The sequence below is a fragment of the Xiphophorus couchianus genome, chromosome 18 (assembly GCF_001444195.1).
Source record: "Xiphophorus couchianus chromosome 18, X_couchianus-1.0, whole genome shotgun sequence".
Lineage (NCBI taxonomy): Eukaryota > Metazoa > Chordata > Actinopteri > Cyprinodontiformes > Poeciliidae > Xiphophorus > Xiphophorus couchianus.
This window is the reverse complement of record NC_040245.1, coordinates 18,350,540-18,377,928: the sequence shown is the minus strand read 5'-3', so window position 1 is coordinate 18,377,928 and position 27,389 is coordinate 18,350,540. Positions and strand designations below refer to the sequence as shown.

The 27,389-nt window shown below is 37.7% G+C and overlaps 1 protein-coding gene across 2 annotated transcripts in view; it reads right to left on the bottom strand.

Moving 5' to 3' along the window:
* Positions 1-27,389, bottom strand: part of arhgef17 (Rho guanine nucleotide exchange factor (GEF) 17) — an 85,135-nt gene that overhangs the window by 38,349 nt on the left and 19,397 nt on the right. Inside the window, exon 1 of one of the 2 annotated variants that reach the window (XM_028045484.1) lies at positions 6,859-7,635. The exons of the other annotated variant lie outside the window; for it this stretch is intronic. Within the exon in view, the coding sequence (XP_027901285.1) occupies positions 6,859-7,083 (225 nt within the window). The 5' untranslated portion in view covers positions 7,084-7,635. Of the gene's footprint in view, positions 1-6,858; positions 7,636-27,389 lie in introns of those variants that run through there. 2 annotated transcript variants of the gene reach the window in all.

Below are 27,389 nucleotides of genomic sequence, written 5' to 3'. Positions count from 1 at the left end.
GTCCAACCACAGTGGCTCTTTCTCCCTCTCCCCGTCTCAGAAGGAGAGGTTGCATAAAACTACACTAAGGAGGACTTTTTTTTCCCCTCTTCGCCTGCTCTACTCTGCCAGCAGCTCTTTGCCCTATAAATAACCTTAACAATAACTTCCCAGAAAGGGTATGTTTAGTGTTTGGCATTTGAAGAGGTCCCAGGGGCACTGAGGGGTTCCAAGTGAGGCCGAAAGGTGGTGTTTGGATGGGAGGAATGTGTATCGTTGTGGGTGCGGGGGTAGTGAGTGAGAAAATTACTTTGTACCATACGGAAGAAAGTACTTAACACGTTTTGCTGAAAGAGTTGTACTCAACTCTCTCCTTTGTCAGGTTAATTTCTATTTACCTAAATGTTGCCATTTCAGTCTGCTCATATGAAAACAAACATACAGTGAAGGAAATAACAGCAGGACTAAACAAGGCTACAGGGTGAAGCACACTATACAGAGTAATCATCATCTCTTTATTTTCCGTAATTGCCCTGAAGGTGGGGAGTTATTCTGAATGCTTTGTGCTCCAATACCTTCTTATATTATGCAGCAGGACTAAAGATTAAGACGTCTTCGTCTTAACAATCACTCAAAGTGTGGTAAAGAAGGATTTTCTCCATCACAGACATCTTGTTTTATTTTTTCCTTTCTTTTCTGGCACTCTTAAATGTTTCAGCCTGAGTAAATACTTTAAGCACTCTGTTGATCCCCAAGACTTCTGGGAAAATAATGTGTGGACTGGAGAGAAAACTGTGGAACTTGTCAGTCAATGTGCTCCCAGTTAGATCAAGTATAAAAACACAGCACCTCATAAAAAAAAGAACATCACATGGTAACAAAAGCAGCTTTGCTTCAGAGGACAAACCCATGTCACGGAGTATCAAACTGTCTTCTTAAACTTATTAAACATAACAACGGCATACACGCATGCAAAATGCAAACGCATAAAATACACTCCGTGCAGGACCACAGCTGCCTCTGTGTGAATTTCTAATTTGAATTAAGCCTCGTTTACAATGATTACAATAATAATTGCAAATCTCGTTTTCCTCATGGGAGCTAAACTAAAATCAACAACTTAGATTGGTTGCTGTTTATTCAGAGTCAGAATATATAAAAGGAATTTGCAAGTCCTGCTATAGGATTTGCAGATCTTTTGTAAGAGGTGCTGAGATGATAATGTTCTCTGAATGACCGGGCAGGAAGACGAGTGATACAGTAAGATACGTTTAGCTATGAAGAAAAAAAGAGGGGAACTTCCCTAAAGACAGGAATGTTGTTCTATTTTCCCTTGGTTGTCTTTATTAGATTACACACACACACGCACACGCACACATATCAGAACATGGAGAAATAATGCTAGGAATGTCACTTTCATTTCATGAGCCAGGTTACCATAGCAGCCCCAGCTGAGAGGTTGAACAATCATGGGACGGCAAGTGATTCGCTGTGAAGTTGACAGTAGTTTGGGACGAAAGTCAGCCTACGTTTAGTCCGGTTTCTGTCAAACGTCCGCACAAAACACTGGAACCACTACAGTAAGACAATCAATGTTCAGCTCACGAAGCTAAGGAGGAATAGAACCAAAAAAAATAGCTCAATACAAAGAGACAAGAGAGAATATTTGTGATAGACAATATAATTGGATGAACATGATTACATTTTGTAATATTTTAAAATTTCTATTCAACACTGATTCATTTGAGCTTTACTCTGTTCTTATTGTAAGCACAAAAAACAAGATAAGATCCTCTGTGAAGCTGTCAGAAAGGGAACAATCAGACCTGATTATTACACCTATAAACTGCAGCGCATGTGTGAGTAGTGCATACTTAAAAAGAAATGAAGCCAGTTATTAAACAGGAGACAAAAGTATAATCAAGCTTATAAAATCTGTATCTTTTGTTCTAGTTTCAACTGACACTCAACCCCAACAATGTTGTTGTTTTTTTTAAAATGAGACCAAACTTACTTAATAAAAAAAACAGGATCCATTAGAACACCACTGATCCATCAGCCATGGAAACACATATAAGGATCCAATCAGAACCTTCTGTGGCAAAGCCTCCAACAAATGTCTTTTTCTCTTTCTGTAATGTCGAGAATTTAAACATCTGACACACTTTTCCAAGCAGCTGTGATTAAATTGACATTGACTAATAGAACATTCAAAGCAAAGTTTCTGAAGCAGGAAAAAAAAAACCCTCACTTTGTAAGTTTTCTCCACCCAATATTAAGTGGAGCTGCTTCACACTGTTTGCACTTCGCATCTCACCAAGCTAAAAAAAAAAAAATGACACAATTAGAAAAATATAAAGGCTTTTTGTTTTTTTAACACTGAAATTTGGAGTTACTTACTGAATTCAAAAGAACTAGGATTACTTTTATGCCCACCAGTGTCAGGTTGATTTACACAGTCATAGTCCTATTTTTATTCAATTTTAGGCAATTTTATCTTCTCCTGAATGCCTGACACAAATACATATTTAAAAATATTACCGCAAATTGAAGAGAAAAATGGATACGTGTGACTAAATCAGCCTCATCTAAATTAAACACACCCAACAGAACTAATGAGTCATCTTCATTTTAAAAATGAAATCGGAGAGCATTCATTATGCCAGCACCGCATATCTCAGGAATGATGTGGTTTTAAAGATGGAGTCTGTTTGTGTAATTCAATCGCCCCACAAACAGAGGAGGGGTAATCATTTTGGCCAGACAAGTCCGTACATCACAGTCTGTGTGAGAGGGGATTCACATCCACACGTAGAGCCATAAAACATTGCAGGTTGGATTTTTCTTTCCTCCAATACGTTCACAGTGTCTAACATCAAGCTTATTCAGCAGTCTGCATGTGTGTGTGTGTGTGTGTGTGTGTGTGTATTAGAACATCATGTTCTCCTAAGGTTACACATGTCCTCTTATGAGCTTTAGTGATAATGTGGACACAGCGGTCAAAAAAAAAAAGAAGAAATTATCACAAATATTCCTGGCAAAAGAGACCGTAGGAACACTGCATGACAAACATAGGAAAATAATCTCTGACAGCTTTTACAAATTAAACCAGAAATCCACATGCACATTACAAAAAGACTTTTGACCTTTTTTTGCTGCCTGACAATAAATCAGACTAAACTTTCACTGTTACTTTATAATTTTACTTCAAACTCAAAAGTTACCATACAGTTCTTTAATGTTTGGTATAAATTCCCTTCAAATTGCATGACTTGGATTTAATATTTTGCAGATCCTTCCACGACCTTCTCACATTGTAAATTACCTGCATTTGTATGCTCTGTCAAGTCAAAAGACTCCAGTTACATTACATTTGTTCAAAATGTATTTATATGGATTTGTGTAAATGCAGCAATGACGAGCAGTCTGTTGTCAATCACGACCCCCCATGTTCATTTGTAAACTAAAATCTGGCCCTTTATCTTACTTTTAAAGAAACCGCTTCTTCCTTTATGAGTGGTCGCTCAGCCCATGCTGAACAGGACTTGTTTTACTGTGCATAATGACACACTCTTGTCTTACCAGAATCAATCAACATCTTCCTAGAATATTTGGTTTGTCTCTGAATAATCTTTGTTTAATAAAACTGTTTAATTGTTGGTATTTGAATATTATTTGAACAGGGTCGAGTGGCACTTTCACTCTTCAAGAACCTGGATATAAGGATGAACTAGACTTGAGGAGGTCCACCATTTTCTTCCTGATATCTTGGCTGATTTCTTTTGAGTTTTCCATGATGCCAATAGGAAGGGAGTGTATTTGAGGTGTTTCCTTGAAATACATGCAGAGGTGTGCCTCCCTTCTACTCAGCCAAACAGCATGAGCGACAAAGCCACTTTCACATGGTCATTCCTAAAATGTTGATGGCTTGCAATAATCTGCATAAGACAAAATAAAATAATTTAAAAAAACACTTCTCAAAACTGAATGGGCTTTTCTTTTACCAAAAATAAAATCCTTTCTTCCCCACTAGATTCCCTTGTATAATAAATGAACAGGTATACTAAAACATAATAGCCCTGAAGCCCCTTGTACATTTTTGTGAGCATCGCCGCTGTAACCAGTTGTCTCTCATCAAATCCCAACTGCATTTTATCTCTCCAAAACCAGCTGAAAACATACAAGGTTATAATTAAAATTTGTTTCATTTATCTGTCTCTTGGTTTCCAAACTCAATAAAATACTTAAACAGAGGAGCAGGTGTTCAAGCACCTAACCGATTCTGGGTGACAAAGCTCAAATCGGTGACAGTCATACAGCACAAAAGTCACCAAACTATGTCTAATGGTATAATACAGGAGAGGAGGGTTCCATGTCTGTGTTTATAAAATAAGAATTACCATCCAGATAATATATAGTACCCCTTTAAGTAATTCTTGACAAAATATCCAAAAGCACTATTATGAGTCGCTTTGCAATAAGCCTTTTTCTGCTCTTTTCCTGGAAAAATCTCTGTAAGAGAAGAGTATGTATTTAATCCTTTTGTAATTTTACAACTTAAATGCAATATAGTCTTTCAACAAATCAATCAGTTCCTGCTTCCACACTGCCCGCAGTCTTCAGTGGCGATATGGTCCTAATGCACATGGGAGAGCAAGTTTGATTCTGTCAGACACCCACATAATGATACAACTGAAGATGCTAAATATTTGGTGACTATCTGTTCTGCTGCACATCGCTAGACCCAGGACCAAAAACATCATTGTGGCAGAGGATCACACTGCAAACACTCCATATAATCAACAAACCTCACATGAAAGCGGGAGGAACTGACTGAAGAATCCTTTTAGGAATACAGACTCTGACTAAAGTTATTTTACCAAAAGCTTTAGTGATTAAAACAAGACTCCGTCCTCCTGTCACTGTTCTCGTCACACATCTCCCACCTCCGCCTTCGGCCTCTCCTTTATCCTCCCCTTCTTGGCTACTGTATCCCTTGGCAACAGCTTGGTGAAAGCAGCAACAGGCAGCCTCTTAGTTCAATGTGAAACACTTCAACCACAGCTTTCTCTGTTTTTCTCTGTTAAAAATGCTATACCAGTACAGACCATTTACCATGTAGCACCGCTCTGCCTCTGAAAAACTCAGACCTGGACTGTCAAAGGTGGAAGCATCTAAAAGTTAGAATCCTAATCTATAACTCCATCTTCAGTTTCTGACTTGGAGATTTAAGCTGGTAAAATTTATGTACCTCCTACTTGTACCGATCAACACTAATATAAACACAAACTACAAATCAGCTCAAGCTCACCATAAATCCTGCAACAACTTTGTATCCCCTAAGCTCTTAATTAACTATAGCAAAATAAAATAAATTGAACATAATGTTGTGAACTGTCATATCACTTATGACAAAATTATGAACTCATCTTTCAGTCTTTACACAAAATGTTTCATGTTTTATGGATGAAGCATTTAAATGCTGGATTTTTTAAGGTTATCTTAAAAAGTATGCCTCAGATTTTGCCACTCTTATTCAAAATTTACACCTGACTTTTGTACATTAATTCTCCTTAATTATGCTGCAAATATTCTGATAATTTAATAGGATATTAACATGCTGAAAGAGGTATTCAATATGTGAAAAGTTAGATAGATATATATATATAAATAAAGAACTGTGCAAAACAAAGACAGTTTGCTTTTACATAAGAAATCTTGAGCCACACAGAAACTGTGCAACATATCCACTCCCACTTATTATTATTATTATCAATATCAGATATTATTGATGACAAAGGACTGCCTGGTTGTAATATTTGGACAGCATGTGTTGGCATGCATTCAAGTTTAAATGATATACAAAATTTGACCAGCTGAATGAACATAAAGTTTAGCCCTAAACCATTCATACCATTGGAAGATTTAGGTTTGAAGTGGTCTTTTAATTTCACCATCATGTTTTCTTCTGATTAGAAGTAGCATTATTTCTAATCAACTTCTTATTAATAGATGCTTTTTTTGTATTGTTTAATTATCTTTTTAAGCAGTGGATCTCTCATCTAACCCTAAACAAACTTAAAGGTTGGATTAAAATTATTATAAATGGAAATATATCACAGGGAATGAATGAGTTCTTGAGAGGAAACAAAATATGAGGAAAATGTGGATTTAGAATTTAGAATTGTGATAAATGTGGATTTATCACAGGCAGTACCAATCAGTACAACATTTAAAAGTGTTGGCAAACCCCTAATTAACATAGTAATTTGGCTACCTCATGCAAACAAACAAACAAACAATACTGCGACAGTATTTTTTCTATCTCACTCCCATCCTGACTGCAGCATAATAAGCCGCGGTCAAGACTGGAAAATCTTGAATATAATTATACTAGTGTTGTAGTTTGTTCCTTTTCCCACACAAATCAACCCTGATGTAAAAAGAAAAAGCCACCTGTGTGAGCGTTGACTAAAAAACTCAAAACATCTATGAAGCACCATGGGAAGACCAACTGTAAGACTACAGAGTGAGGGCTCTGTGTTTAGGTGCTGGAGATTATCATCTCATTTACTCAGCTCTAATCATATAAAGGACAGGCATGAGGAAAAGAGACAGAACTCCCAAAGAGAGACAGACATTAGCCAGTCGAGACAGTGATGCAAAGAAAAGAAGGGGACTGAAATTGAGTGTCGATAGGAAAAGAAAAGCTAAAGAGAGGAGAAACGGGACCTAATGGGAGGAGAATGCCGGATGGAGTACAATCTAAATTGAACTGGACAGGCAGGTGATGGTGTCCCAGATAACCAGAGGAGGATGTCACAGACAGGAAAAAAATTAATAAAACAAAAATAAATCCTAATGGGCGATCTGGTTTACCTCTCCAACAGGGGTCCAGGAGCAAAGTCCGTTTCCATTCAAACTCCCACCTGAGCTCCCACTGCTGCCGTTTCTGAACAGATCCGCTGCATCTCTGTCCACCATTTCTTCTCCTCCACCACCTTCTCCTCCACCACCTCCTTCATCTCCTGTGTTCTCCCCGCTCTCGTTCATTTCTTCCAGAGCGATGCTGAACTGGGCTAGGGTCCGAACCATCTGCAGCATACGGACCGCTCCGTGTGCCCGAACGCACCCTCTGCTTGGCACATAGACTTTAAAACAAACCGAGGCAATGAGGTTTTGATCTAACTGTTTATGCACACAGCTCCAGCCATTATGTGTAGAAAAGAAGGTAAAATGAAAAATAAGACACCTGAGGGTTCAAGGAACTAACGCCTCTACTAGTATTTACAGCTCACCGTGCCCTGTTTCGGTTTTCTCTTCTCAAAAACAATTGCAGTCTTATAATTCAGTCCTTCAGGAAAGCATTTTCTCTATATACTGTCCACTCTTCCATAAATGAAGTCTTGAGTCTTCAGTGAGCCTCAAACTATGGGTTTGTTCTGCAGGAGGTACACGCAGCTGTGCAGCTCGTCAAATCATGTATCCTGTGCCACACACACATCCCGAATGCCAGGCAAAGGAGCGCACTTCAGCATGTCTGATCTGCTTCTACTGCATGAGTGATGTAAGCAGAGTCGGAGCGCACATCGAGGTGTCTGTCTGCGCGTGTGTGTGGGTGTGTTATGGCTGAGACGCCCAGCATGTGAGTCTGTGTGTGGGTGTAAGCGAGTGTGTCACAGCCCTCCCTCTGGGTGTGTGTATAATAGGAGGCAGCAAGCAGGGCAGACGCTCGCAGCACTTAGATCCGCTTCACACCAGCCAGACTCGACCAATCATCAGAAACACAATGGATCTACTGAGTTAGGAAAGGGATAAAGAACCGAAAGGTGAGGGGAAGTCTGAGAAATCCTTCCCTAATGCCCTGATAGCTCACAAACACAAAATATTATTGTCTCAGGATCTTTTTCTTCAAGCTCACAAACACAAAATATTATTGTCTCAGGATCTTTTTCTTCAACCTCAATGAAATTTTCAACTTACAAAAAAAAAAGATTCATTATAATACATCTGTTTCTTTTGCTTCCATGCAGTTTCAGTAATGCAAGTCACTCTGAACTCAAAAAAACTTCAGCTTTAAATTTAAAGCCAGCATCTACAGCATCAGACAAAGGTTTATATAAAGGTTTATATACACTATATACATGATTTCTCATCATATTTAATTTATATCAAACAAATATCACAAAACATAGGCAAATAAGTAGAATAAGATTATTCTACGATAAAGTTATATTTAAAAATATTTTATGCTTATGTCTACCCTGCAATCCAGCAATACTGCTACAAGATATGCTTTGTATCGTTTCCTGTCTGCTATTTGCTTCACTCACCAAGACCTTGAAACTAAATAATAAATAACACCCCACAATAACCATGTATGGGCATTTGGGATGCAGTATTTGTTGGGTATTATATGTCAAGTGTCTTGAGTTAAAACTTCAGATGCTAATGCAATTTTCAGACTGTTGGATGAAATGTGGTCACTTCAGATGCCCACACCTAAAACGGATGATGGTGTCTGAGATGATAAAAGCTATACAATGCTGGAAACACAGATGAGAGAGAAAGAAGGGAGACAAATATCGATTTAGAACCAACAAAGTCATCACAAAATGAGCCAAAAACATTGCCATTTCATGATTTGGTCACATTGCAGAGCCCTACAAAAAACTACAAGTTGAATTCATAAACATTTGGTCTTTAAGTTTGGAGTCACCTAAAAATAACAGCAAATCCTAAGTTTTCTGTTGTGCTTCAAGCTACTTTAACATGAAAAAGTACTCTTTCCTCCAGCTGGGATCAGGCAGTGACTGAACAAAAAGGTCACTGGGGGACATTTAAAGGTCAAGTTCATCACAGGAAACATAGCCTTTAATCCCTGTCGCCATAGGAACATCAGAGCAGCTTTCAAGGTCTGGTGACAATTTTTCTGTACTAATAATCTGGCCCAAAGTTAAGTTTTAGCTCATGTAGTTTTACAGCTTGCATGTGTAGTTTTGTCTGAACAAAACTACACATGACATTAAATAATGGTAACCAGCATGATTATTTCCAATGAATATATGAGTATACCCGTAAATCTTTCTTTCCTCATGTCAGATTCTTCTTTTATTTTCTCTATAGCAAGAGTGTAAAAATAAAGTGTTATAAAAAAAAGAATCCAGAATTTACTGAAGTACAACATTTCACAAACTCAGTTTACGTTATGCAATGCAAAATATAAGAAGTCCTAAGATGATATCAAATAAGGTCTGAGCAACATGAGGTGAGATGGAGAAATGCTGCTCTGTGTGGTAAAGATTGATTTTTGAAGATAATCTCTTGTCCAGAACTGATGTAAGTTTTTGTGAACCATCCTACCTGTGCCAGTTTTGACTTTTTAAGTCTGCTGGGTATTTGTTCACCAGCACAAATATGTTTTTTTCTTTTATTTACATCCATCCCCAAATGTTTCAATGGGACTTGGACTAGTGAGTATGCATAATAGCTTATGAAGGAAGGAATAGAAGGAAGTTTATAATCCTTAAAAGAGCCAATTTTTCACACCACTGTTTTAAACTACAACAATTTCCAGTTAAGAGGTCAGGTGATCCCCAATCACCATTTTTTGGTAGAGATGGTTGCTGCAACATGACACTGGCAGTTGCAATTTGTTGCCCCTGCATGAGTAGATGTTTTTTTTTTTTATTGAGGAAAAATCTCCTAGATAACAAATGCTTCTCTTCTTTGAGCCCCATTGGAAACATCTCCAGTGGGATCTCCCTGCCATGTTAGGTAGCTGTCTTTACAAAGTTCAAAGGTGCAAGTTTGTGGTGCGGAAGGAGCAAGTGGACTTTGTATTTTGGCTCTTTAAGACTCTCTCTTTCAAATCATCATTAGTGAGGGCAATAATTTGGGTTAACAATGTTCCTGTGTTTTCAAGTACATCTGCTGGATCATCTGGCTCTGAGTAAAATGAAATTATTTTGTGTCTACTTCAATACTTTTTTGTCCAGTAACCATGAGCAACTTTTAAGACATTTTTAAAACATCTTTAAAGAGATTTTGCTGCATCCAACTTGCACAAACAGGACATCCTCATATGTGTCCTCTGAGTCACATGTCAACAGCAGCGGTATCTTGTTCCCATAGCAACTCATCAGCATTTCCTGTTTAGCTTAGGACTAATGTAGTTGCTGGGTCACAAAGGATGGAGGGGAAAAGAGGTATGCATGTGAGCACGTGTGTGGGTAAACTAAGATGAAGAAAGGGAACACAGTCTGTGCTGCGGGCACGTGGCGAGCTGACCCAGATATCCCTGAGGTGTGTATTCCCTTTCTTTCTCTTTCTCACACACATATCCTTCACGCAGACTGTAACTACATGGCTGAATGAAGATCACTGCATCCTTTTCAAGAAGCGAACAGGATGTTCCAATTACTTTCAAGTGCATGCTAGAGGACGAGGGTGAGGAGGGGGGTTTATAACAACATAAAAAAGCCAGACGAGTTAGAGGCACTCAGTTTGTTTTAGATTAACACATTCACAAGAAAAAAAATTCATTAAGGAAACTGTGTTGACGGTATGGTAGACAGAGAAGCAAAATCAGCAGCACTAAGAAATAACAAAACACCAGAGAGACCTCAGACTCCGTCTCCACCCTGTTTGGAAATCTGTGTCCTTATCGCGTCAGTCAGTACTACCCAACCCCTGACCCGTCATCGTCACCCCCATAAAACGCCGTCGTAATCATCAATAAGCATGTGACAAAAATGCAGCACCTGTCAGCACACACACGGGTCCCACATTTGTGGGTGTGTGAGTGGGAGACACTGAGTGTTACCTCAGGAGAGGTCAACGGAGGGTTGTCCAAACAGATCAAAACAGATTTTTCATTCTGCACCTGTGCAGGCTTACAGCTTGAACCATGTGAGTGTGTTGGTGTGTCGGTGGTCCCGTTTGCTCCCAATGTTGATGTTGGGAGCAGAAATATTTGAGCAAGGATTTCTTCATTCTATATAAAAGAAAATAAACTTCTATCCCATCTCTGCCTAGACAGAGATGGGGTCAGACATTTCACTAAAAAGCTGATGAGGTTCTGTGTGCTATGTTCCTTAATATGAAAAATACACACAAGCACAAGAGGGCAGCATTCATAAAAAGAACAAATCTTTACTAATTGGCTGTGTTTTCTATTCTTTAGTATGACAGCCAGCTGGTGTGACAAATTAAGGTATTCTTAAAGATAAAAGTAACTTAGAGTAAAAAAGGAACCAGCACAGACCAAAGGGAAACATTTTGTCAGGTTCCCATTTGAAAACAATGTTAATGTAAAAACACCAAAGTCAGCAAATCACTGACTGTGAGAAAACTGGATTAAAATGATGGAGGCTAGTATAAAACCAGAGCTTCCCCAGTTATAGAAACAATAGCTTATATCTGCACATTACAGAGAATTCACAGGTAATAAGATCTTCCTGTGCTCTAAATACGCCCTTATGGGATGGCATGCATCAGAGTGTGTGTATGGCAGAGAGAGATGTGGTGAAAAGAGCCTTTTGTCCCTGAGAGGTGAGGCTTCAACAAGGACAGCATTAGCCACAGGACTCAGACGCTCATATACAAACACACAGACAGACAGAACAAGGACGCTCCCTTACTCCTGTCCAAACATGTGAACATCTGATATTATGTCTTAATAAAGCACAAGACTAGAGTGATACCAAAGCAACAATTTATCTACTTAGTTTCTAGCAGTATTTGTTATTTGTCATTTAATAATTGAGTAAAATTTCTAGAAAATAAAAGTACTCTAAAAAATGTTATACTTGCTGTTGGGGTAAAACCATATACCAAATAGTATTTACAACATTTCAAATCATATGCAGAAGAAATTACTAAAAACTGATCTTGCTTCCAGAAGAAGTCTCCCATTTCTCAAAGACATATTTTAACCATGTCCTTAAATTAGGTTTGAGAGAGTGTTGGGACTAATACTTGAAAATAAAATATTTAGCCTAACAGTGGTATCACCTGGTCAACACTTCACAAAAAAGAATGCTCCTATCTTGTTAACAATAAATCAATATCTTATTACATTATTATATAAACATAAAACGCAGTTTTTGAGGAAGAAAAATTAAACATCCATCCATTTAAATACATCAAAAATGGTCAAAGTATTTTCAAACCAAACACCTTTTGTCAAAAATAGCTTATCAATTTGGTTTTAAATCAAAAACAATCAAGTTTACAGTTTTTGTCTTGCTCGAACAGGGGTGGAAAGATCCTGATAAAGTTCCTCTGAAGAGAACAGCGTTGCTGTGATAACACCAGGAGGAGCCTTTGATCCACTCTGCAGCATCTTCTTCTTCAGTTTCAAGGTTTACAGCAAGCTGTAATCTGACATCCCTTCCACTTCCTGTCCGGCACCCCGTCCCACAGTGCAACAGGCTCCAGCGATAGCCATCAGCCACACAAAGAAATTTTAACCCCAACACCACTCCGGAAATACCTTCTCTGCATCTGTCTTTCCCACCCAGTTTGTCCTTTCTGATGCCCTCTGCCTCTTTCCTTTCTCTTCAAATTTACAAGAACTTCCCTCCTGCCTGTCACGGTTCCTCCCACACAACAAAATCTCTATTCTGCGTGTCGTGAGTTATTTTTGAAAATCCAAGTGGTGCAAAAAGTTTTAAAAGGCACCATCAGCTGAATTTCTCATCAGTGGCTCCTCAACAGCGTTCTAGCCTGTCCTCACACAGGGACAGCAATATTTATTCGAAACTAAAACAGAGAGAGATAAGAACGCGATAAGATGAAACAGGAGGAAATGCTGATTCAGGAGTTATCAATCCAGTCTGAACATATGTGTGATTTTCACCAAAGTGTACTGTATTTGTAATCACTTTCTTTTCTCTCTTCATGCTTTACTTTCCACTCTTTCTTCCTTTTTCTTTTACCCCTTCCTCACCCATTTTCCTGGTTAACTCCATTTCTCCATCATTATCCTACTTTCCACAACATTCCTGACCCCTTGCTTCCTGTAATCCTGTGTATCTAGCAAAGAGGTTATTTCTCTTGTGTCGTTAGACATGCAAACATTGTGGTTTTAAAAAGGCGGCTAAAACAGAGCTTTGGTGCACCTCCAGCAATAAAACAGAGTGGGAGTTGGCCTGTGACAAATCAAAGTAAGATTAAATGAGAAGATGTCTCAGGGTGTACAGGAAGAATCAGAAGAGAGAGTGATGAGAGGCTTGCTTTTGTTTAATCAAGAGAAAAATATTTAAAAGCGATGTAAACAGAGACACCTCACTGTCAGAGCAAACCAGGGCAGCTAGAGAAGAAACAACAAATTAGAAGAAGGTTTTTCAGCCTGTCCAACCGAAACTTATACTGCCTGGTGATTTGAATCTTGTGAGATACAATACTGAGAAAAACTGCTAGATGCAGAAAAACTTCAGTCACATTATTTTTAAAACTTTGGCGCTATCAAGAAGGCCAAGTTGTTTTAATGTCATGTTTGTTTGCGTCAAGTTGTGTGAACGTGGAAGCAAAGTTTGTGATGTAATGAAATAAAATGAATGAGAAATACAGGGTCTGCAGTTTTTACTCATTCAGATTTGTGCAGCTTGTGAATATTTGATAACAAATAACAAGCAGAAACCAATAAGTGAAACTGAGATGTTCCCTTGCATGCACTTCCTGGGTTAAAAGTGCAAATTTCGGCCAATTTTAGGAGTGAACCATTTTACAATTACCATAAAATAAGTAAAATAAAAAAGCTGATTGTTACTATGAATGTCTTAAAATGAAATTACTTTTTAAACATATTTGGGTACAGCACTATTGGAAGTAAAACTTGGTTATTCAAGAATGCAATTTTGAAGCATGTCATCAATGAAACTAGCAGACGGCAAATGAAGAAGAGAAGGTGGATTTCAACCATCAAAAAGCAACAAGTCACATTTTTTACCAATTGGATATTAGCTTTTAAAAGATGTTTCTAACTATTCCAGCAGCCATTAGCTTCATACAAGTTGATACTAAGGAAGCCAACATGCAGAAAGTTCTTAGAGTATCACTACTGTAGCCGCAGTACGGGAAAGTCAAAATAATATAAATTTTCATATCAGATAAACTACAATATCTTTCTGAAAACCTTCAAAATAAAAGCTTTTAGATCACTGAAATGCTTGGAACCTTAAATAACACATTATCTCTGTTGGGCAAAAACCTTACATCTCCATTTTTATCTATTCTTGAAAGAATCCACTCAGCTGATCAATGAAATCTGTGTTGTGAAGAGCTTCACAAATAGCACATAACTTTGACCTTAAAAGTGTGAGGTTACATTTAGGAGTACAATGGTTATTTCAATGTCTTGAAAAGTCACATTTTCAAGAAACATGGTTCTTGAAAATTAACCATGTTTCCATGATTTTCAAGAAACATGGTTTCTTGAAAATGAGACACCCATCATCATTTGTAATTCTAGCTCAGCCTTTACTGTTTCAGTTCAGCTAGGGTAACTAAAAACACCTGGGTTTTATAAAAAGGGAACAAATTTGAGAAAACTTTAACCCCCCAAAGGACCAAAATAGTAACATAGCCCAGGGCATAAGAATAGCATAATATTAATCCTAGTTGACAAAGATGTCAAGTTTAAGCCTCTGATGTCTTTTGTTTAAAAATGCTTTGACAAAAGTTGCAACTAGGTTAGCCGGAAAACAATCCCTGGGACAGTTTTTGTAGCCGTGGCAATAAGCAAAGAACAAAACAGCAAAACTAAGGAAGATGTCATCAACATCCTTAATGTTTGTCAACTGTGTAGATTAGATTTCCAGATTATCTGTGGCAGCTATCTTACAACAAGAACATTGAGAAATTATCTGATAGATTTGTAAAAGAACCAACCGGGACACATTTTTATGAAACTACCTACTGGATGTTGTAGTTTTCTCTCTGTCTTAACCTCTCAAAATGCCAAAAGCTTTAGAGAGTCATCAGCTTTTTCCTCTTATTTTCATCATCCATTTGAAAGCTGGGCAGCACAACTGCAGAAGTTTACCTCTGTGTGGAAGTGAATGGAAAGCTGAAGAGTTCCCACAGAGTTCCTTAGAAAGGAAGAAGCTGTAAACTGGAAGAGTAAACCAGATGCCAGACGGATGGACACAATTCAGTAACAAAAAAAAGATTAGGTCTTGGCAGCTAAAGATGAGATTGATAAGAGAGAGTCACTTCTCATGTTGGCATGTTCAAAAATGTAAATTTCACAAATACAGATGCTGCTGTACTTGGTGCAAAAAGGAGTTAGTTTACATGCTTCCCTTTTAAACGCAAGAAAATGTAACCACAGGAGAGATTTTTTAAAGATTAAAAGAAAACAAAATCTGTGTAATGAACATCTCCTACAGGCAGGTCAGCAACTCCAGTTACCACAGAAACAGGCAAATGGTACAAAAAGCATGAATGAGACAGCAAACAGCAAAAAAAGGAAAAAAAACCCTGTTATTATTATACTCACCCAAACAATATAATATAACAATACTGCAGAAAAACACTAAATAGGAAGTGCAGCTGCATCACAAATCTCCAAGGAACAACATGTGTCCCATTGTCAAGTTCCAATAACTGGGTCTGACACATACAAAAGATACAGTAAGTGAATGGAAACAGATACGTGGCAGAAGTCTTTGTGAAGGAGGTAGGTCATTACAGAGGACCCATTATACTTCCTGGAAAAAGCTAGGATAGGTCTACGGGAAATACAAAACAAGGTCATTATGGGTTTTTTTTTTGTTTGTTTGTTTTTTACATAAAATCCTTCTTAGATAATAACATTCAACTTCTTCAGCTCTTCAGGTGTGCAATTATATTACCATACATCTTTGAAAAGCAGAAAAAGAGCTTGCTGCACAACCAACCAGAATGCAGCAACAACTGCTTTCTGAATTCAACAGCCATTGCACAGTGTATACAGTGGTAAAACGAAATGTGCTGGAGCACCGCTTGGATTGCTTTGTGAGGGGCTGAGCTTCACTGGGGTTACTAGGTAATGGGGCAGTGTTCGCCGATTGTGACTTAATAATCACAATTGCAATCTAGCAAACAGTTAGAAAACGTAAAAAAGAGTCTCACTTTTTTTTAGATCAACTTCAAATTGTTGATCATAATTGCACATCTGTGCAATTAGATGTGCAATCTAATTGCACTATCAATCTAAATGTTTGCAATTGCACTTCAAATTGTTGATCATAATTGCACATTTCTTTGCAGCCATTTTCATGTGCGAGTGTAAACGTTGAATAGACCTGGGCATGAAGACGTCCTACGACAGTTCAGAGAAGCTTAAAGTAGGCAGAGCTGAAGAAGTTGAATCCTGAAGTTGAATCTTTGGACTAGAAATAGTCCAGGTACTTGGACAAAAACACACTAAAAGCAAATTTTGCATAATAGATCTTCTTTGAATAACGTAGTGGCAACGTGTGACAAATAAAGTCAGAAGAATATGAAGCTAATTATGAGTTAGCATGGCTTTGAAAACAAGTGCATATAATATACAAGATAATAGGTAGTTTCATCCAGACTGACATGCAAGTTATAACAGCTGTTTACCTAACATAAAAAACCCTAACATAAAAACTACTCTGTGCTGTCAAAACAACCTCAGAAGTGTTATTTTTCTTTAAATGTTTGTTAAAAACAACAAAAAGTGATCTGTCATTTAATATCCTAAGTAACGGTTTAAATAAGGAATCAAAGTCAACCAAAAAAAAAAATCCTTAGTGGATGTAAATTGGCTCCAACTGACATAAAGTCCAGCATGATTTAAACAAAACAAATAATCCCAGTTTGTCACACATAATAGCATAAAGAAAAAAAACCCATCATTATTATTTCCTACAGGACAAGATAAGAATAATACTGATAGTGAAACTCCTGCTCAAATCACAGCTTTTGCAGATCTCGTCCAGGTTAGCTTTGCTTTACTTTGACGCCTAATAATATCAAGGAACTCTGAATGTTTGGTTAAGATTAGGAAAATGTTTTAGTTTTTCAAAAACATCACAATATTGATCACTGATTGCAGTAGGTAAGGGATGAAGACAATTTTATTCCTTAAAGGTTTTTTATTAACAAAAAATAAAAATATTTGGTAGGTATCGAGGAAACCAGCAATAATAAAACTCTTTGCTAAAGTAATAACCTGTGCTTTGGCTTATTCTTTAACAGCAGCAATTGTGTAAACAAGCACTTAGATTTTACATGAGCTTGTGGAAGAGTGCAGTCAAACTTCAGAGCCCACTGTCTATGTGAACAGAGGAGGATCTTCATACCAAAGATGAATGCCCCCCTCCCATTTTTACGTTATTTTCCCAGTGGGACAAAACTAAAAAAGGGAAACTTGTTTTGTATCTCGACTACCAACATACACACACACATCCCCACACACCCACCCCCCACATACACACACACACACACCGGATACTCCCAGGAAAAAGAAGCTGTTTATAACCAAGCTTGAAACACTTGCATTCCAAACACAAACACACAGAAACTGGATATGATCCGCAGGGGGTGCTCCGAGTCACCTTAACTGTACACATTAACTACTGCCTTGTTAAAATATTCACCAAATGTGTCACACTCCACTTTCTAACTCCTCCTCAAGGCACTGTGGGGTCCAGAACAAAAATATTACACATTATTTTGCATTACATCACACTGATGTAGACGAAACCTTTCCAATGAAGCATTCACTTCAGACCTGTAAACAATCCCCGCACTTAAAGTAATCTTTTTTATTTGTACTGTGGAGATAAACTGTAATCAAAAGGCTTAAATCTCACATTTAATTTAACTTGTACCTCACAAACAGTTTATATTGCTCATATACAACTTGCGTGTTGCTGGGGATGTTTGTATTGCACTCTATTCCCAATTACGGTCAAAACTATTGCACATTATGTTAAAAACACATTTTCTTTACTTACTGACATTAAATTAGACTGAAAACGTTCCTGTTCTGGATCAGTAGGAATACCAAAATGTCTTTAGTCAATTAAATGCCAGAATAATGAGAGAAAACATTTAAAGAAACTTTATAATTACGTTCATCCAACTTAGATATTTTAGATAAATTTCTCTAATATTTGATAGAATTACCTTTGACTTTGGTCAAATGTTTTGGGTATCGTTCCACCAGTTTCTCAATAGTTTGCTGGAGCTGTGGCCCATTCCTCTGAACAGAAATGGGACAACAGAGTCAAGTCTGCAGGCTGGCTTATACACACCTTTTCAGATCTAAATTCTGTATACTGGGATCGGGGTTTTGGCATGTCCACTCTAAAACAGTGACTTTGTTATTCTCCGACCACCTTTTCAACTAATTTAGTGACATTTTTAGGATCATGGTCTATTTGTGAAGACCGATTTGTCCCCAAGCTTTAAGTTTCTGTTTTGAAATACTGATTTAATATTTTCATATAATGTTTGTCATCATGATGTCATTCATTTTGTAAAGTGCTCCAGTCAGTCGTTCTTTAGAGAAAAAACACACCACATTATAATGATGCCACCCCCATAATCCATAATTAAGAGGGTGTTTGTCAAATTGAACCTTAGACAGTGTGGAGTCAAATGCTTTACTTTGTTTTTACTCTTTTAAAGTTTATATATTTATACTTAATGTCTACTCTGAGCTCTTGAAACTTTGTTTCCTTGTTTTTTCTTGTAAGTCTGGTTTTGATTCTGGTATACAACTTGACTAATTTTGTAAAATTTTAAAACTACCACAACTCCCAATAACCCCCATGATAATAGACGTGATGTATCAGACTGATGTTAGCATATTTGTTTTCAGTAAAAAAATGATTTTTCTATCACTTTTAAATCACAGGTTGTCAAGAAGGATATGAAAAGTCACTCGCAGAAGACATTTCGGTTTCCAGTTTTTCAGCTAAGAAGCAACCAACAATGGCAAAGGGAAAATTGGCACAAAATGATTCTTACTGAGAAAAAGTGTCCTTAAAACTGTGTTTAATAGCTAAAAAGCAAAAGGTCAAATATAAAATTTAAATTATGCCAAATCACTTCAAACACAAAATGTCAAGTTCACATCAGGCTTCCAGTATTGCTCACTCAGTCTCATGCTTCATCGTCAATGTAACAAATTTAAGAAATGTATTTTTAGGCAGCCCATGTGTTTAAACTCAGTTGGTATCAATGACGGTCATTTAGTTAATGAATAAGGTTGAGCAAAGGCTGAGGAGGAAAGAAAGCATTTAATGCCAGCAAAAGCACTTCCCAAAAAACTTGGTGTGCAGCCGTCATCTGATAAGAGAGAGAGAGAGAGAAACTGATTCCGACCGGAAAGTATGAGAATGAAAGAGAAGGGTATATAAAAGAAACACAAAGGGATGAATGAGTGAAAGTGAACGCTTGTAGACCAAAATGAACTTCAGGACGGCATTAGTTTAAGAAAGAGGTGGTGAAAAGAAAGGAAAGGAAGACCCTCCTTTTCAACCTTGTCCCATTCTCTCTTGCTCTCTCCTTATATGGTAGTGTTACGTGTGTGTGCCTCTCAGCATTAATGTGTGTTATACGGGCTCAGTCCCAGCGTTGCTCTCAAACTGAGCGATTAGATCAGCAAACAATTGCTGACCAAATTCAAACCAAAGCTGCTCTCCATATCACTGTTGCATGCACATCGGACGTTTAAGCTAAAAAGAAAAAAAACACACATGGTTAAAATGTTGTAGTTTTTAATCAAGGCGAGCGAATCTAGATTATAATTTTAGGATTGTAGCTAAATATAACCTAACAAAGTACAACAAAATATGCCCATGGCCCAGGGCACAGGCTGGAAAATAAAAATACAAAAACCATGGGAAGTTACATCACAGTCAGTCTGTTTAAGGGACTGATAATTCCCCTGGGACATTTGCCTCAGAATGGAAGGAACTCAACTCAAGACTCCTCTCACTCCTTCTTCTCCTCCCTTATATTTTCATTTCAACCCCTCCCTGCTCCATACTTCCCAGAATGTTGTAGTCTGAGCCCAAAATGCAGGACTGGAATGCAGGAATCCAGGTAGCATGTCTGCATAAACACATTCGCAAACAATGCATCCATCCACACATACTGCACAAAAAGGAATGCGTTTGCATGCGTAACCCCAGCCCAGACATAAAACCTGAGCAAACAAGGTGATCGATGTTACTTTGGAGTAGAAGATTTCCATAAGTGGGAACAAAAACAGGGAGACTCACAGCTGGAAATACACTGCAGAATTTTTATGATCCTGTATGCTTTTATTTCTCTCTAAGCAACTCTTGCAAACTTCTTGCTCCTTCACCATAAATCAGAGAAACTTTCTTCCACTCCAAGAGTTTCAGGTGGAGGCACAGAGGCACACTGGACCAAGGATGAACATGTCCTCATGCAGAAATCAGTCCAGCAGGTGCTATGGGCAACAGAAGAGTTTAGAAACATGTCTCTGGACATTCTTCACATTTTTGAAAAGTTGGAGTCTAAAACCAAAACTAACTCTGAAAAAACCTTATCCCCGAAATCCTACTTGCTCATCTTTATGTCCGTTACCTCTGATATTACTTTAAAATCATTCATTATGATTTTAAGATCTGCACCTCAATTGGTTAGTTGTGCACTCCATTAGTATGCATTTACAGAAAAGAAAGCTGTTGTAGAAAAAGATAATAAGAAGTCTCATTTGGAGATTGCTACAAGACAAGTTGGCAACCATGTGGATGAAAACTAAGGTCTTGTCCACACAAGAACATTTTTTCCTCAGAACAGGTTGCCATTTTCACAACACCTGCATCCATATGGGGTTATTTTCAGAAATGTTTTAATTTACACAGAAGCACAGAGAACAGCCCAAAATGCTGCTTTTAATCCACTAGAACTGTAAACATGGAGTATGAGACATGAGCATAAAGCCTCCACATGAGGCAAGCAGAAAACAACAACAGCAAACCACAAAACCTAATTAAAAGTCTTGCATGACAATCACAAAAATGGAATCCGCCAATGTTGCTATGTATGATGCATATGACATTCTTGGGGTTATAAGTCAAGTTACAGGTTGCGGAAATGTCACCAAAAATTCACACAAATGCAGGAGGGTGAAGGTTTCCCTCTGTAATCCATTCACAAAACAGCAAAAAAATGTGTTGAGGGTGCCCTAAATATCATTTTTGTGCAATGTGGAAAAAGGATGAAAATCTTTTCCCATTTAGAAAAAATGTGTGGATGTTACCAAATCACCTTGAAGACATTGACCCAACTGTGAAACATTGTGGTGGTGGCATCATCCTGTGTGGCTGATTTCTTTAACAGTAAAGCTGGTCAGAGGTAATGGAAAAATGCATGGAGTAAAAACATGTCGTACTTTAAAGCACCAATCTAGTAATTAAAGCGGTAACATTTTGTCCTATTCTAATCATCTCTAATGATTTAGGCTCAAGAATGTCATATTTATTTCTGCTCTGAAAAAGCCACATATTTTTAATTGGCCATTTAAGATCCTTTCAGTTCATGAGTTTATTTTGGATTCTGACATGTGGTAAATTAATTTCTCAGATTACCTGACTGGTGTCAGTAATTCAACCCTGAAATCACTTTTTAAAACAGCACCTGTTGTGAAAAACTCCTAAGCAGTGATAAAACAAACCACTATCATTTCTTTCCAAACACCACATCTATGCTCTGCTTACTTTCATGCAGTCTTTCTCCATCTTACTATCCTTTTCCCTTCCCTCCCCATCGTGTCATTCCCATCTCACATGGAGAGCAACGGACAGAAAGGGGGACAGAAAGGGAGGAAAGAAAAGTTTGTTTTTCCAGAGGGGACAACATTCCCAGGCCTGCACCATTCCTTTCTCTATTATTAGAGCACACACACATACACACGCATATCCAACACAAACAACAGCTCTTCACTCAATCACTGGACTTACTACAGGATATTAAAGCCAGATCTCCCAACGCACAGAACAGATAACAATAGTTACATTTAATTCATTGACAGCCAGAGATAGGAAGAAAAATCTGATGACAATCAGAATCGGACATTCTTATGGTTGCCTGGCCCTGATTGGTCATCCACCAGATAGAAGCTAGGAAGTCCTGAAGGCCCATTATGATTTGAGACTCAACTCAAATGGAGTTGCCACTGAGTTGCTGATCCAAATTTTCTTTCATGAAACAGTTTGTCAAACGGACTGGACCTGTTGAATAATGTAGTCTCCGACTTGGTGATGCTTTGAGTACAAATAATGGCAGCTAGTTCTTCACACCAGGGAAATCTGGGGAATCTGGCACTTTTTGTCTCCTGAACTGCTATTTTTTCTAAGAATGTTTCCTGCAAAACAAACATGCATTTACCAGCCATATATTTTGATTTGGATGCATTTCTTTCAGTGTTATTGCCTCATCCTCACTCAACAAAATCATTTCTCCCAGTTATCTCGCTGTACTGTTTTTGATTTTGGTTGTGTTTACCCACAATGCCCTGGGTTAGATTTATGTATTTGGTTAGCTGAACCAGACCAAGACCAATATTTTTTTTTGGTGGATCTGAGTTTCCTTCTTAGATCTGCAGTTCCATGAAACATTCTCACCTTCCAAAATAAACCAGACTTTCCAAACAAACAATCTAGAGTTCAATTAAACACACGCGAAAGCTCTGATCTTTTTCCTAACAGTCAACATATAATACAAAGCGTCATCATGTTGAGTTAATGACAACATTCTTCCATGCAGATGTTTTTACTGCGAGAAGACTGAGCTATTTGATATCAGTGAGCAGTTTAAAAGTCAGATCAGAAGAAGCACAAGCAAATCTATATTTTCTCTCAAAATACAAGGAATTTAGCTGACGACTCAAACGGCAAAGTTGTTCAAAAGGATAAAAGTTGCATCCTTTTGAAAAGTCCAAATCTGTCTGTCTTGGAACATGCTGGATTTGCAAATGTTGGCAGATTTTTGTAACTCTCACATTGGGGATATAGCAAGACAGTAAACTCTATTCATGGAGCATATTAAACAGACAAAAAAAATAAAATAAAAATATCTACAAAATTCAACAGCATTTTACAAAAGCACATACGTTGCTTTTTGCCAGAGCACACAACACACACTTTGAGTTACTGATTGTTTTAAATAAGCTAATAATGCTAATTGCTAATAAAAGATGACAAATGCCATGTCAGCTCTTTAAGGATGTTTTTACACTTTAAAAACGACAGCCAGCAAAATATATTCCTTTATTTAATCAGGTAAACCCCGTTGAGATCTAGATCTCATTTTCAAGAGGGACCTGAAACAAGCAGAGTCAATGTAGCTGTAGAAAAATCTGTCAGCTGGTCAGGGCGTTTTCAGTCCTGCCTTCTGGAGGAACCAGGCATTTTTTCTTTCTTGTCAGAAATACAGCCTACCATTAGCAAGATTAGAGGTCATCATGTCAATGGTTCTTAAATCATAGTTTGGGTAAGAACAGTGCTTTGCTCAGCACTCTCAGAGTTAAGAGTTTAAAAGATCTGGAGGAGCCTATTACACTCCGAAAGCAATGAGGAGAGTTTTTCAAAAGTCAGGTGGACGATAAATTGATGATGTTCTGTGGACCACCAAGTTGAAGGCTGACAGTCTCTATACTTCAAAGATTGAAAAAAAAATGTTTAAAAAGACAACAGCATAATTATTAGTCTATGCGTAAACGAAACTTGTTGCATAAAACACTCAAAGTCAAGTTTATGGCAAAAGAAGAACCCATTAAATAACCCATTAAATTCTGATCTGTACCAAGGTCATTTTTATTGAAGCTGCTAAATAAGTTGCCAGGCTTCATGAAAGTGGATTTCTCTGAGCACTCTTGTTCTGTAAGGCTGTTGCCAACAACACATTTCACTAAAAAAAAACAAACTGGTTTTCTCACAAAAACGTGTGATAAAACAGGTCTTGGAGGAGGTCAGGAATATTCCTGCAGATGAAAGAAAAGATCGCTACAAGAGTGATCTGGAGGACCAGGCATGTTTAAAATAAAACAGTGTCAAAGACAACAATGCTTACTGAAAATTACAAAAACAACTCTGAGATGGAAGACATTTATAAATTAACTGAGGTAAGGTAGAAAACTTAAGCTTCGGGTCAAGGCCAGGTCCACAGTCCACTGTAGTCACGTGACTGCTCCAGTTCACATATTATGATTTTTGAAAAGTGTGTGAGGAAACTGCAGTAAACAACAGGTTGACGGTCATGCATGAGGAGAACCTGCAATAAAGCCTCAAGCTGACATTTGAACCAGCAACAATGAGGATCTGAGACAGCAACTTATTTCTTTTGGTGACAAAATTGTGACTTGAACTGGAATTTATTGGCTGTGCATCCATAAAGCTAAACTGTGAAGAAAGCAAGAAAACTGATTATAAGTTCACCATGGATTCATGTATATTATTCAGCTAATCTGTTCATTTGTGAAGTGATAGTCAATACTGGATTTTATTATAATTTGGTATAATCTCCTCATGTTTGTTGAGGAAAAACTTTTATAACTACAACAAGACAATGCTCCCCCCCAAAAACACCATTGACGTATAATAAAAATCATAAATTGTTATAGCAAAATCCTACTGCTAACCTGATCTAATGATAAATATGACAAAACACTAAAGACATTTCATTCTGTCTCATACGGGGCAATATGGACAGCAGCGATTTTGTTGATATACATTTCTTTGCACCTTGGTCAAGAATGTCCTTATACTTTTTTTTTGTTGGTCTCGAAGACATGCTCCATCTATGTTTTGAGGTGCGCTTGCCTACAAAGATGACGTGGATCACTTCCAGTTCAGACTTGTGCATTATTAGGAGTCAAAGTGTTTTAAACAAAAACCATGAAGCTGAATGCGTCCTTTGACCTTCATTCTCACCAAAAGATAAGGAATCTCTTCACCTGGGGTGAAAAACTTTACATTTGAAGAAATCATTGAAGCTGTCGTATGTTTGCTCTTTTTTTCTTCTTCTTCTTTTTGTGGGCTAAAAACCTACATAAGCCCATCCGAAACCAGAGAAGTGGCTGGGCTACAAGGTCCCACTGAAAACTTGAACTAGATGTGTGCAAACATTAGCAAACAAATGTGAGCTAAAAATAAAAGTAAGAAAAAGTATGATTAAGTCTAAAATGTGTCTTGCTTTATCATGAAGGTACCAACTGTAATTTAAAATGTAAATGTTCTGTATTTGTGTAGCAATGTGTTGGGTCCAGAGGATCCTAAAGAGCTTCACATTACATTCAACCAGTCACAAACTGATGGTGGTGACGACTATCACATTGTGGTGATAGTTGCCCTGGAAGAGTCTGACAGAAGCTCCAGCACCATTTGGATCTTTGACCACCTTCAAAAGGCAAGACGTGAAATAAGGTTTAGCAAAAAAAGTAGAAGACATGGTTTTCATTTCTTTCTTAATGTACATAACAACTCTTCTTTTTAAATATGGCCGTCTATGTTTTGGTACATAACTCATGTTAGGAGCTCTACATGTTTTGTAAGGCAAACGCCAGCACATGCACACAAAGTCTTTTATGGCTGAAAGCCTGTTCCCTCTGTATATAAGATCCAGATGTGAACGTAGTAGGAGAGAAGTTAAAAATAGAGAAAGAGAGGTGAAAGGAAAGGGGAGAGAGAAAGACCAAAACAAGGTAAAGGAAACAAGTTGAACAAACAGAAACAATAATATTAAAAGGTGAATGCTGAAGGCAAGTAAGAGTAAAACAAAGTTATCATAATGACACTAAATGTCTTTCTTTTCCATTAAGCTTAAGTTGAAACTTTAGCCTCTCTGATGTCACCACATTCCTAAGGAAAAAAAAAAAACATCGATGCCATGGATGATGAAAAATACACAAAAGGGTGACCATCAACTTTCACCAGCCAAAAAAAGCACACAGCTCTTATAGACTCTTAAAAAAGCTCCCCCAAACCCCCTCTCTCCTTTTTCCTCTCACCAGACACAAGAACCATTTAGTGTGCATTTGTGTGTGTGTGTACATAAGTGTGTCCACGATGCTCTGAAAATGCCTCCCCCAAACCCACTTCCTGCCCTGCCCTCTCAATGAAGACAATTATGGTTTTTGCTAGAAGGATAACACAGAAGAAATAGCTCCATAAAAGGCAGGATTCATGTCGTTTTCACCTCCACACACATTTTTCAAATTAAAAGCCAATATGGCAGGTTTTTAAATATTAGGTTCTTTGTTCTTGCAGATGCTGAGTAACGACACAAAACTGAGCATTGAAAACGAGGACTTATAAAGACAAAAGCACAGCCTTCAGTTTGAACACAAATATGCGCTTCACTGCTGTAAATCTGAATGCAATTTCTGATTTATTTGAGAGTGAAATAATTAGTGAAAAACTCAACTACAGATTGCACTAATCAAAATGTGCAACCAGATTAGAGAGTGAACACAGCTTGATTTATAGATGATGAGTTAAACAGTTTGTGAGAAGCTGCCAGCTGCAAAACCGCGAGGCCAACAGAAAGCCTGTTAACATGAAATTGCATGTTATTAACAAGCTGGATCCCATTTTACATTTGCTTTTCTGCTGCCTTTTTATGTCATTCATGTTGGTATTATCAATACTACAGAATGAGAGGGATGACAGGCTGCATTTAGAGGCATGTAAAAATATAAGAACATCTGGGTTTATTCAACATACATAATGTTAATTCACTCAAAAAATTAACAAACAAAATCTGGAATAAACAATTCTGAAATTTTACAATGAAATGTTATAAAAATAAAAAAAATAATTCCTGGTGAGAGTTACTAACCCTCCACATTTATTCCCATTTCAGATAGCTAAAATCACTCTCACATGCTAAGGACATTATTATTCAGCATTTTGAGGGACAGATATTTAGCTATACTCCCGTCTGTTGAAGACAGAGTGAACATCACTGCGAGATCGAAGAAGGTATTTGATGAGAGAAAGAGGATCTAACCATCCAAGCACATTCACCCTGAACATTGAACGCAAGAGGCTAGAGGAAGTTTTCAGAACCAGCAGGTTGTTACTTCTGCTGATAGGAAAGTACCTGCCTGAACTGTCAGAAACAGACCGCACGTTAAATTTTAATGGGAAAGGAATCATTTGCTCTCTAAGAATAAAAATGAAGACCGGACAAACGTTTAACAGTGACAGACGAAGACCAGGACATCTGGAATGATGTATTTTTAATAGATGAGTCTGAATTAAATCATTTTGACGCCAGGACAAACAACATGTTTGGCATTAACCAAATCCAGCATTCCAACAAAAGACTCTCTAGACAACTGTTAACCGTGAAGCTGAGGGTCTCATGGTTTCAGACTCCATTGCTGCTGCAGCAGCACCAGGTCAACT